The following is a 12,688-nucleotide window of genomic DNA, read 5'->3' on the forward strand; positions in this document are numbered from 1 at the left end:
ACCTGGGGGTCTCCTTTAGGTGGCATATGCAGGACCTGGGTGACAGGTTGAGGGGAATGTGTGTGTTTAGGTGAGGTAGTGGGGGCTGATGTTGGGAAATAGGGTTGAGGGGGATACGGAGGAAATAGGTATGGGTAAAATGTGTTTAAGTCATACATTTGTGGGACCTGGGGGTCTCCTTTACGTGGCATATGCATGGCCTGGCTAGAAGGTTTAGGGGAATGTGTTTGTTTAGACATGGTAGTGGCTGCTGTTGGGGACGAGGGTGGTTGGGGGGGATACGGAGGGAAATGGTACTGGGACCACTGGTGGAACAGAGGGTATCCAGACGTAACAGGTTCAGTTTGAGGGAGGCCTGCAGGACAGGAGAGGGTGAGCTCCCCAGCAACCGAGAGCATAAAAAGCAAACGCTCATCATCCTGAATTTAAAAAAGGTATACAAAAGTCAGGAAATAACAACAACAAAAAGTGACCATTTGATCACCTTCATGACCACAAGATGACATTAAGAACTACCTCCAATGCCACACAGGGTCCTGTGTATGGTGCAGTGATCACCACCCCTCCAAAGAATGGCTCAATAGTTAAGCCACATTGCTGGGTGATTGCGAGAAGTGGCTCCCACACACCAGACACTGAAAAACAATTTCAGTGTGAGCAACAGAATAGGCTGTAGGCAAACACCAGTCTACTGGCAACCATTCATAGAAATTAATTCCTTTTGGATCAGCATTCATCCACCATAGGTTCAAATGAATACATTTCATATGACCAAATATACCATGTGCACTGAAACAATGTCAAAGAATTACCCACCTTTGACTTGAAGAGCATTCGCTGCCATGGAAAGCTTCACCACCATGCCAGATAAATAGCAGGAGACAGAGGGAGGGGGGGGTGGTGCAACAGGACAAGACATGGTCATGGGAGCCCCCCACAGACGGAGTGGCAGAACATAGTTACCCCCCTGTATGAAGGAAAACAGTATCATGATGCAACCCATGTAAATGTGCTTTAATAGCCAACATGTGAATAGAGGCTCAAATCAACATTTAGCAGTACAAGATTATTCAAGAGTTAATGTGAACATTTTTTATGAAGGGAAAGCCTCCATGGAGGAAATATCACCTCTTGAGTGACATGGCAGCCTTGGTATGGTGCGACAAAGAACACATCCCTGCGTGACCGCTTCACAGAGAAGCCACAGTGAGTTGGCATTCGGGACAGGGGAAGAACAGGAGACCCATCACCTGCACAAGACAGAAATACCTCAGGCTAAACCAACAAATATAGGACTACGCAACTTGCATGCATAAGCAGCATCAGTGTTTAATATTTTTCTTACTTAGTGGGCACATTCTACTTACCGCCGTCGACCAGAAAATGTGGAGCTCTTCCCCCTTTGACCCGAAGAGTCATTGTTTCATTGCTACACTGTACTGATGGCCCCATGTGCTGGAGTTTAGCATCCAACTTGTGCCATTCTGGGAGAGGGAATGAATTAACAGGATTTGCAAAGGCTCAAACATGTGCCACCTTTAAGGGGCAATCTGGGATTCAAAACAAAGGGCTCTAACATTTTAGTCCTCCATTCAGCAAAACAGCAGTCTGAAGTCTGGGCAGTTGCAGGGGGTCCATCTGAATTTAGAAAACACTGCCTTTTTAAACTAAATGTTGTGGTCTATGAAGTAGTCCAGTGAACACAGCCATCTTACCCATTTCAAATCACCAATTGAGACACCTTGGGGTGGAACCACCTGCCACATGTCAAGACATACACCCATTTCAATCAATGAGAAGACAAGATGAGGTGTACACATCATTGGATTAATTAAAAATACATTTTTTGCAGAGACCTACAATTCAAAAACAGACACCCTGCAACTGGAGACATTTGAGAACATTAACACAGAGGAACGTGTTGTATAGCCACACATGTAACTACTAGTATAAAATGGACAAATGTGTTGGTTAAATCACATTAGCTGGTGTTACTATCTGTAGCTAGAATTGGGCTAAACCAATGTATCCACTAAGTCAGAGTTCAGCTGTGGATGCAAAGACTGACCAAAGATGCGTTGAAGCAATATAGCGTTTCACTATTAGGTTACCGCTACATGATTTACAAACTGGAAAAAAAGGGAGGCCTGGTGGCTTACCTTGTGATGCAGGCTGTCCAGCCCGATTACCAGCCTCAAATGCAAGAGATCCGTTTTGAGTCTTGATGCGGTCAGAAGCGGCTGATTCATCATTGGTTACTTCGAAACCCACCCTTCTCAGTTGGACCAACTTATTCCCAACAACAAGCCTCCCGGATCGGACAATCGTCGGATGAATTTTGGCATTTGGCATTGAAATGCTTGCGTCTGGAATCTGGCCATAGCAAGGGGTTAACACAGAGCTAATCGTTGCAATCACCGTAAAATACAATATAGGATGTTTACACGACATCACATCTCTAATCGTTTTTCGCATGGTGATACACACAAAAGTCTGTGCAATTGCGCTTATACGCGAGTTCACTGAGGTCTCTGGTAGAAGTTGCCCCAAATTTAAACGGCTTGCCTAATTGAAAGACCAATCAGAATTTAGCTCGGCTGGTGACATTTTTTACACGATTTATTAGCGTTCCCGGTTAAGTTGCAGATAGAAATGCAGGCCAATTGAGGTGCGGGTGCCAAACATCACCACTGTACATGACAGCAGTCGCGACCCGTCATTCAGGGCAGGTGGGGCTGAGCCCCAAATATTATTTTTTGGAGAGGGCTTGCCTGTTTTGAATGTTATTTTGGCATTAATACGTGTCACATAACAGTTTGCAAACATTTAAAAATATATAATTTAGTTAATAAAGACGCATACAAATATGGTCTCTTCTTTGTTTTCTTGAGAAAGGCAACTCCAAAATGCAGGTTTTCAGCCTAGCTCAGTGCTTTCTGTGGTGGTGGGGCAAGCCAGTAAAAAATACAGAGCGTTGTGCCGTGATTGCCTCAGAGTTCTGTCCCTCATGGGGACTTCAAATCAAATCAAATCTAATTTTATTTGACATCACTGCGAAGTGTAAGAGAGACATTGAAAATTCTAGCCCTTCGGCTGCTGCCATAGAAGTGCCCATCCAAGATGGCTCAAGGTCATTGACCACAGATAAAATGAAGTCAAATCATGTTATATGTACATTAGCTTAGATTGAGCTGATCATGTCAACATCATACTTTCAAAATCTTAGCTAGCAGTCATCATCATGAATCAAGTTGACAATCTACTGGCAAATCCTTTTTAATCCTTGTCATATGAAGATAAATAATGAAGAGAAATTATAGATAAGAAGTATTGGTGCTCATCGGCCATTGGACATTACACAACAAGTTGGAAATTGCCAATTCAATGAGTGGTTTGGAAGGAATCAGTGACAGTGGCTGTGTGGTCACAAACCTGGAATTAAGGGGCTCTTTTCCAAGTTTAAAATGATAAACATTCAACATTGGCCATGCTGTCAATGAAGCATGATTTGTGCCTCGCTCAAAACAACGGTTAACTTGGAGGCCCGCTAATATTTTAAGAGCTTTCATTGTCTGCTTTAAAGAACCCTTTATTTATCCTAGGCTGCTAACTTGATGTTACAGAGAGAACACTGTAAGAATGGCCCGTGTTCTGAATTCTGTTGCTATACATTTCAAAAGTGCTAAACAAATAGTTATTGACTATAAAGTATGTCTGTTCACAGCACTGTTAGCTGGTCTAAATCAATCAGACGCTAGTTAATCAATTAGTATGGCACATCAACTTTTGATTTTTAACTATAATTGTTATTGTGTCCTCTTTATGTAGGCCATCTTTCCAGTTATAGACTGTACAAACTGTTAATCTGTGCTCTTATTAGAGCAGGGATATAAACTAGCCTAACTAACTTATTTATTTAATCAGAAACATAACATGATATATACAGTGGGGCAAAAAAATATTTAGTCAGCCACCAATTGTGCAAGTTCTCCCACTTAAAAATATGAGAGAGGCCTGTAATTTTATTCATAGGTAGACTTCAACTATGACAGACAAAATGAGAAAAAAATTCCAGAAAAATCACATTGTAGGATTTTTAATGAATTTATTTGCAAATTATGGTGGAAAATAAGTATTTGGTCAATAACAAAAGTTTATCTCAATACTTTGTTATATACCCTTTATTGGCAATGACAGAGGTCAAATGTTTTCTGTAAGTCTTCACAAGGTTTTCACACACTGTTGCTGGTATTTTGGCCCATTCCTCCATGCAGATCTCTAGAGCAGTGATGTTTTGGGGCTGTTGCTGGGCAACACAGACTTTCAACTTCTGTAAAGATTTTCTATGGGGTTGAGATCTGGAGACTTGCTAGGCCACTCCAGGACCTTGAAATGCTTCTTACGAAGCCACTCCTTCGTTGCCCAGGCAGTGTGTTTGGGATCATTGTCATGCTGAAAGACTCAGCCACGTTTCATCTTCAATGCCCTTGCTGATGGAAGGAGGTTTTTACTCAAAATCTCACGATACATGGCCCCATTCATTCTTTCCTTTCCACGGATCAGTCGTCCTGGTCCCTTTGCAGAAATACTGCCCAAAGCATGATGTTTCCACCCCCATGCTTCACAGTAGGTATGGTGTTCTTTGGATGCAACTCAGCATTCTTTGTCCTCCAAACACGACGAGTTGAGTTTTTACCAAAAAGTTATATTTTGGTTTCATCTGACCATATGACATTCTCCCAATCTTCTTCTGGGTCATCCAAATGCTCTCTAGCAAACTTCAGACGGGCCTGGACATGTACTGGCTTAAGCAGGTGGACACGTCTGGCACTGCAGGATTTGAGTCCCTGGCGGCGTAGTGTATTACTGATGGTAGGCTTTGTTACTTTGGTCCCAGCTTCTGCAGGTCATTCACTAGGTCCCCCCGTGTGGTTCTGGGATTTTTGCTCACCGTTCTTGTGATCATTTTGACCCCACGGGTGAGATCTTGCGTGGAGCCCCAGATCGAGGGAGATTATCAGTGGTCTTGTATGTCTTCCATTTCCTAATAATTGCTCCCACAGTGGATTTCTTCAAACCAAGCTGCTTACCTATTGCAGATTCAGTCTTCCCAGCCTGGTGCAGGTCTACAATTTTGTTTCTGGTGTCCTTTGACAGCTCTTTGGTCTTGGCCATAGTGGAGTTTGGAGTGTGACTGTTTGAGGTTGTGGACAGGTGTCTTTTATACTGATAACAAGTTCAAACAGGTGCCATTAATACAGGTAACGAGTGGAGGACAGAGGAGCCTCTTAAAGAAGTTAAAGGTCTGTGAGAGCCAGAAATCTTGTTTGTTTGTAGGTGACCAAATACTTATTTTCCACCATAATTTGCAAATAATTTCAGAATGCAGTCAGACCATGAGATAATTGGCATATACAAGTAACTGTCTATATATACACTTACTGACTTTCCATGTGGGTGAGGGTTTTTTCCATTTAAATCACAGCTAATTTTTTCTATTAATAATGTATAATTTAATAGCTATACAGAAATACTAGGCAAGTCAGTTAAGAAAAAAATTCTTATTTTCAATGACGGCCTAGGAACAGTGGGTTAACGCCAAATTTTTATCTTGTCAGCTCGATGATTCGATCATGCAACCTTTCGGTTACTAGTCCAACGCTCTAACCACTAGGCTACCTGCTGCCCCTAGAAGGCCAAATTACAGAGGAGGAGTGGCACATCGGTCTAAGATACTGCATCACTGTGCAAGAGGAGTCACTGCAGTACCTGGTTCGAATCCAGGCTGCATCACATCCAGCCATGATTGGGAGTCCCATAGGGCGGTGCGCAATTGGCCCAGCATCGGTACAGGCTTTTTGTAAATAATATTTTTTTTTAACTGACTTGCCTAGTTAACAGCATTAATTGCATCAATTACATTTAAGTCCTGGAAAACTCCAGGGCTGGATGGCATACCAGTTAGGTAAACTTTTTTTTTTACATGGACAATACCTTGGAGATAACATAAGATATGTACTGGAAACAATCGAACACTATGAAAAATCTGGGAAACCAGGCTTGCGATTCATAGGTGATTTTGAAAAGGCTTTTGATTAAGTATATAAATATCTGGAACAATGAGAATCTCTTATAAAAATGGGAAGTCATGTATAGTAAACCTAGGTGTACAATAGTAAATAATGGCTACTTCAGTTTTAAACTGTCGAGGAGTAAAACAAGGTTGTCCACTATCGGCATATTTATTATGTCCATGTGAAATGTTCCAACAATAAAGGGGTTAAAAATCTAGGGATTAAAAACAAAGATGTCATTGTACGCCGATTCATTTTCTTTTAAATCCACAATTTGGATCCCTCCACAGCCTCAGAGGATCAAGATACAACCAGAGGATAGAAAAAGTAATGCAAATGATATTACGTATTGATCACAAAAAAAATACACCATTTACATTAGTGTAGTATACCAATAAAAGGAAATTATGTCATGTGAAGAAACGCAGTATATATATATATATATACACACACACTGAAATAAATATCACGCTAATGCATTTTCATAGAAAGTTAGCAAAAATAGAGAATATCTTGCTACCATGGAAAGGAACTGTCTATTTGTGAAAAAGCATCATGATTAACTTAAGCAAATAGGTAAACTGGGAAAATGACTATGGTCTTGCCTACACCTAGTGAAGTTATTTAAATTATACGAGGAAAAAAAAACACATTTGGAACGGCAAGCCAGACAATTCAACAGGCCTATTTATATAATGAATATGAATTGAGGGCAGAAATTATTAAATATTAAAGCATTAGACCTCACTAAATGCAGTCATACAAAAGTTATACTTAAAGCTGAACTGGTTCGCCAGCAAATTAGTAAGAATTTCTCACCCCATGTTTAAGAATGGCCTTTTAACCTTTATTCAAATTACTACCTCACACTCAGTTATTTGAAACTGAAATTCTCCAATATCACTATTTTTAAAACAAGCCATAGAAAGTGTTACAATTTAAATTTAATCCACCCGAAAAAAAGGAACATTAATACAAATATGGTGGTTATACTAAAATATTTATATTATATAAATATATGAAAATGTCTGCTCTACCCAAAATTACAACTAACTAATTGCAGCATTACCGCAAAAAGATGGAGGGAAAATGTAAGGAACTTATGTCGGCCCTGCATTGAAGACCAGAAGGGTTGACACCACCCCTGATCTTACTGGATTCTGCTAGTCTATCCTGCTAGTTCCCTGGCCAACAGTACCACTGTTCCAACTGTCAAGTAAAAACAAACTCAAGCAGTACATTTAGTAAATTTATTTTACACTTCACAAGTAATGGCTGGAAACTGTAGATTCCACCTGTTGAAAGTAATGTGATTAAACTTCAATTGCAAATAGTACATTATGCAATTAAGTTTAAATATATTTGTGATAATTATGCCTTACCATAAGTTACTCCCTAGGCCCTTGAGAATGATACGGCGCCGTTCCATAATGGGGTGGGAACAGAGCAGAAGCATACGGATTCCAGCTGCGAACCATCGGGTACTGGTCATATTGCATGAAGGGCTGCTTGGGTTGGGCCTGGGGTGTGGTGCCAGGGATAGTGCTAGCAGTTACTGAAGGAGTGGCTGACTTTTGACGGTAGGAGGAATCTGAGTAATGATATTTCTGGGGGTTATTCTGGTTATCCAGTTGGCTGGCTATCCCGGGGGGTGCTCTTGGGACAGAGCGTTGAGGGAAAAACCCTGGGAAATTGTATTGGGGGAACTGGTAACTCAGTGGGACCTGAGGGTATCCTTTAGGTGGCATATGCAGGGCCTGATTTGTTTGTTTAGGTGTGGTTGTAGAGGCTGATGGGAAATAAGGTTGAGGGAGATGTGTAGTAAAATGGTACGGGTAAAACATTTTGAAGTCAGGCATTTGTGGGACCTGGGGGTATCCTTTAGGTGGCATATGCAGGGCTTGGGTGGCAGGTTGAGGGGAATTTGTGTGTTTAGGTGAGGTAGTGGGGGCTGATGTTGGGAAATACGGCTGATGGGGATACGGAGGAAAATGGTACGGGTGGAATTCAGGTGTGTGTGGGACCTGGGGGTCTCCTTTAGGTGGCATATGCAGGACCTGGGTGACAGCTTGAGGGGATTGTGTGTGTTTAGGTGAGGTAGTGGGGGCTGATTTTGGGAAATGGCGTCGAGGGGGATACGGAGGAAAATGGTACGGGTGAAACTGGTGGAATTCAGGTGTGTGTGGGACCTGGGGGTCTCCTTTAGGTGGCATACGCAGGGCTTGGGTGGCAGGTTGAGGGGAATTTGTGTGTTTAGGTGAGGTAGTGGGGGCTGATGTTGGGAAATAGTGTTGTTGAGGGGGATATGGAGGAAAATGGTATGAGTAAAACGGGTGGAATTCAGGTGTGTGTGGGACCTGGGGGTCTCCTTTAGGTGGCATGTGCAGGACCTGGGTGACAGGTTGAGGGGATTGTGTGTGTTTAGGTGAGGTAGTGGGGGCTGATGTTGGGAAATAGGGCTGATGGGGATACGGAGGAAAATGGTACGGGTGGAATTCAGGTGTGTGTGGGACCTGGGGGTCTCCTTTAGGTGGCATATGCAGGACCTGGGTGACAGGTTGAGGGGATTGTGTGTGTTTAGGTGAGGTAGTGGGGGCTGATTTTGGGAAATAGTGTTGTTGAGGGGGATATGGAGGGAAATGGTATGGGTAAAACGGGTGGAATTCAGGTGTGTGTGGGACCTGGGGGTCTCCTTTAGGTGGCATATGCAGGACCTGGGTGACAGGTTGAGGGGAATGTGTGTGTTTAGGTGAGGTAGTGGGGGCTGATGTTGGGAAATAGGGTTGAGGGGGATACGGAGGAAATAGGTATGGGTAAAATGTGTTTAAGTCATACATTTGTGGGACCTGGGGGTCTCCCTTTACGTGGCATATGCATGGCCTGGCTAGAAGGTTTAGGGGAATGTGTTTGTTTAGACATGGTAGTGGCTGCTGTTGGGGACGAGGGTGGTTGGGGGGGATACGGAGGGAAATGGTACTGGGACCACTGGTGGAACAGAGGGTATCCAGACGTAACAGGTTCAGTTTGAGGGAGGCCTGCAGGACAGGAGAGGGTGAGCTCCCCAGCAACCGAGAGCATAAAAAGCAAACGCTCATCATCCTGAATTTAAAAAAAGGTATACAAAAGTCAGGAAATAACAACAACAAAAAGTGACCATTTGATCACCTTCATGACCACAAGATGACATTAAGAACTACCTCCAATGCCACACAGGGTCCTGTGTATGGTGCAGTGATCACCACCCCTCCAAAGAATGGCTCAATAGTTAAGCCACATTGCTGGGTGATTGCGAGAAGTGGCTCCCACACACCAGACACTGAAAAACAATTTCAGTGTGAGCAACAGAATAGGCTGTAGGCAAACACCAGTCTACTGGCAACCATTCATAGAAATTAATTCCTTTTGGATCAGCATTCATCCACCATAGGTTCAAATGAATACATTTCATATGACCAAATATACCATGTGCACTGAAACAATGTCAAAGAATTACCCACCTTTGACTTGAAGAGCATTCGCTGCCATGGAAAGCTTCACCACCATGCCAGATAAATAGCAGGAGACAGAGGGAGGGGGGGGTGGTGCAACAGGACAAGACATGGTCATGGGAGCCCCCCACAGACGGAGTGGCAGAACATAGTTACCCCCCTGTATGAAGGAAAACAGTATCATGATGCAACCCATGTAAATGTGCTTTAATAGCCAACATGTGAATAGAGGCTCAAATCAACATTTAGCAGTACAAGATTATTCAAGAGTTAATGTGAACATTTTTTATGAAGGGAAAGCCTCCATGGAGGAAATATCACCTCTTGAGTGACATGGCAGCCTTGGTATGGTGCGACAAAGAACACATCCCTGCGTGACCGCTTCACAGAGAAGCCACAGTGAGTTGGCATTCGGGACAGGGGAAGAACAGGAGACCCATCACCTGCACAAGACAGAAATACCTCAGGCTAAACCAACAAATATAGGACTACGCAACTTGCATGCATAAGCAGCATCAGTGTTTAATATTTTTTCTTACTTAGTGGGCACATTCTACTTACCGCCGTCGACCAGAAAATGTGGAGCTCTTCCCCCTTTGACCCGAAGAGTCATTGTTTCATTGCTACACTGTACTGATGGCCCCATGTGCTGGAGTTTAGCATCCAACTTGTGCCATTCTGGGAGAGGGAATGAATTAACAGGATTTGCAAAGGCTCAAACATGTGCCACCTTTAAGGGGCAATCTGGGATTCAAAACAAAGGGCTCTAACATTTTAGTCCTCCATTCAGCAAAACAGCAGTCTGAAGTCTGGGCAGTTGCAGGGGGTCCATCTGAATTTAGAAAACACTGCCTTTTTAAACTAAATGTTGTGGTCTATGAAGTAGTCCAGTGAACACAGCCATCTTACCCATTTCAAATCACCAATTGAGACACCTTGGGGTGGAACCACCTGCCACATGTCAAGACATACACCCATTTCAATCAATGAGAAGACAAGATGAGGTGTACACATCATTGGATTAATTAAAAATACATTTTTGCAGAGACCTACAATTCAAAAACAGACACCCTGCAACTGGAGACATTTGAGAACATTAACACAGAGGAACGTGTTGTATAGCCACACATGTAACTACTAGTATAAAATGGACAAATGTGTTGGTTAAATCACATTAGCTGGTGTTACTATCTGTAGCTAGAATTGGGCTAAACCAATGTATCCACTAAGTCAGAGTTCAGCTGTGGATGCAAAGACTGACCAAAGATGCGTTGAAGCAATATAGCGTTTCACTATTAGGTTACCGCTACATGATTTACAAACTGGAAAAAAAGGGAGGCCTGGTGGCTTACCTTGTGATGCAGGCTGTCCAGCCCGATTACCAGCCTCAAATGCAAGAGATCCGTTTTGAGTCTTGATGCGGTCAGAAGCGGCTGATTCATCATTGGTTACTTCGAAACCCACCCTTCTCAGTTGGACCAACTTATTCCCAACAACAAGCCTCCCGGATCGGACAATCGTCGGATGAATTTTGGCATTTGGCATTGAAATGCTTGCGTCTGGAATCTGGCCATAGCAAGGGGTTAACACAGAGCTAATCGTTGCAATCACCGTAAAATACAATATAGGATGTTTACACGACATCACATCTCTAATCGTTTTTCGCATGGTGATACACACAAAAGTCTGTGCAATTGCGCTTATACGCGAGTTCACTGAGGTCTCTGGTAGAAGTTGCCCCAAATTTAAACGGCTTGCCTAATTGAAAGACCAATCAGAATTTAGCTCGGCTGGTGACATTTTTTACACGATTTATTAGCGTTCCCGGTTAAGTTGCAGATAGAAATGCAGGCCAATTGAGGTGCGGGTGCCAAACATCACCACTGTACATGACAGCAGTCGCGACCCGTCATTCAGGGCAGGTGGGGCTGAGCCCCAAATATTATTTTTTGGAGAGGGCTTGCCTGTTTTGAATGTTATTTTGGCATTAATACGTGTCACATAACAGTTTGCAAACATTTAAAAATATATAATTTAGTTAATAAAGACGCATACAAATATGGTCTCTTCTTTGTTTTCTTGAGAAAGGCAACTCCAAAATGCAGGTTTTCAGCCTAGCTCAGTGCTTTCTGTGGTGGTGGGGCAAGCCAGTAAAAAATACAGAGCGTTGTGCCGTGATTGCCTCAGAGTTCTGTCCCTCATGGGGACTTCAAATCAAATCAAATCTAATTTTATTTGACATCACTGCGAAGTGTAAGAGAGACATTGAAAATTCTAGCCCTTCGGCTGCTGCCATAGAAGTGCCCATCCAAGATGGCTCAAGGTCATTGACCACAGATAAAATGAAGTCAAATCATGTTATATGTACATTAGCTTAGATTGAGCTGATCATGTCAACATCATACTTTCAAAATCTTAGCTAGCAGTCATCATCATGAATCAAGTTGACAATCTACTGGCAAATCCTTTTTAATCCTTGTCATATGAAGATAAATAATGAAGAGAAATTATAGATAAGAAGTATTGGTGCTCATCGGCCATTGGACATTACACAACAAGTTGGAAATTGCCAATTCAATGAGTGGTTTGGAAGGAATCAGTGACAGTGGCTGTGTGGTCACAAACCTGGAATTAAGGGGCTCTTTTCCAAGTTTAAAATGATAAACATTCAACATTGGCCATGCTGTCAATGAAGCATGATTTGTGCCTCGCTCAAAACAACGGTTAACTTGGAGGCCCGCTAATATTTTAAGAGCTTTCATTGTCTGCTTTAAAGAACCCTTTATTTATCCTAGGCTGCTAACTTGATGTTACAGAGAGAACACTGTAAGAATGGCCCGTGTTCTGAATTCTGTTGCTATACATTTCAAAAGTGCTAAACAAATAGTTATTGACTATAAAGTATGTCTGTTCACAGCACTGTTAGCTGGTCTAAATCAATCAGACGCTAGTTAATCAATTAGTATGGCACATCAACTTTTGATTTTTAACTATAATTGTTATTGTGTCCTCTTTATGTAGGCTATCTTTCCAGTTATAGACTGTACAAACTGTTATTCTGTGCTCTTATTAGAGCAGTTTCATCTGACCATATGACATTCTCCTAATCTTCTTCTGGGTCATCCA

At 42.4% G+C, this 12,688-nt stretch overlaps 2 protein-coding genes across 2 annotated transcripts; both read right to left on the reverse strand.

The window, feature by feature from the left end:
- Positions 1-145: 145 nt before the first annotated feature.
- On the reverse strand, positions 146-2,645 carry LOC124016553. Its single transcript, XM_046332135.1, has 6 exons — positions 2,160-2,645; positions 1,368-1,484; positions 1,129-1,250; positions 817-967; positions 517-635; positions 146-355 (listed from the first exon to the last, which is right to left on the reverse strand). The coding sequence occupies exons 1-6, from the start codon at positions 2,473-2,475 to the stop codon at positions 146-148; spliced, it is 1,035 nt and encodes a 344-aa protein (XP_046188091.1). The 5' UTR covers positions 2,476-2,645.
- A 4,817-nt stretch (positions 2,646-7,462) lies between these two features.
- On the reverse strand, positions 7,463-11,397 carry LOC124016569. Its single transcript, XM_046332136.1, has 7 exons — positions 10,915-11,397; positions 10,124-10,240; positions 9,884-10,005; positions 9,572-9,722; positions 9,272-9,390; positions 8,939-9,173; positions 7,463-7,863 (listed from the first exon to the last, which is right to left on the reverse strand). Exons 1-7 carry the CDS (start codon positions 11,228-11,230, stop codon positions 7,463-7,465), a joined length of 1,461 nt encoding a protein of 486 aa, XP_046188092.1. The 5' UTR covers positions 11,231-11,397.
- Between the last annotated feature and the right edge of the window lie 1,291 nt (positions 11,398-12,688).

Source organism: Oncorhynchus gorbuscha, linkage group LG03, assembly GCF_021184085.1.
Source record: "Oncorhynchus gorbuscha isolate QuinsamMale2020 ecotype Even-year linkage group LG03, OgorEven_v1.0, whole genome shotgun sequence".
NCBI lineage: Eukaryota > Metazoa > Chordata > Actinopteri > Salmoniformes > Salmonidae > Oncorhynchus > Oncorhynchus gorbuscha.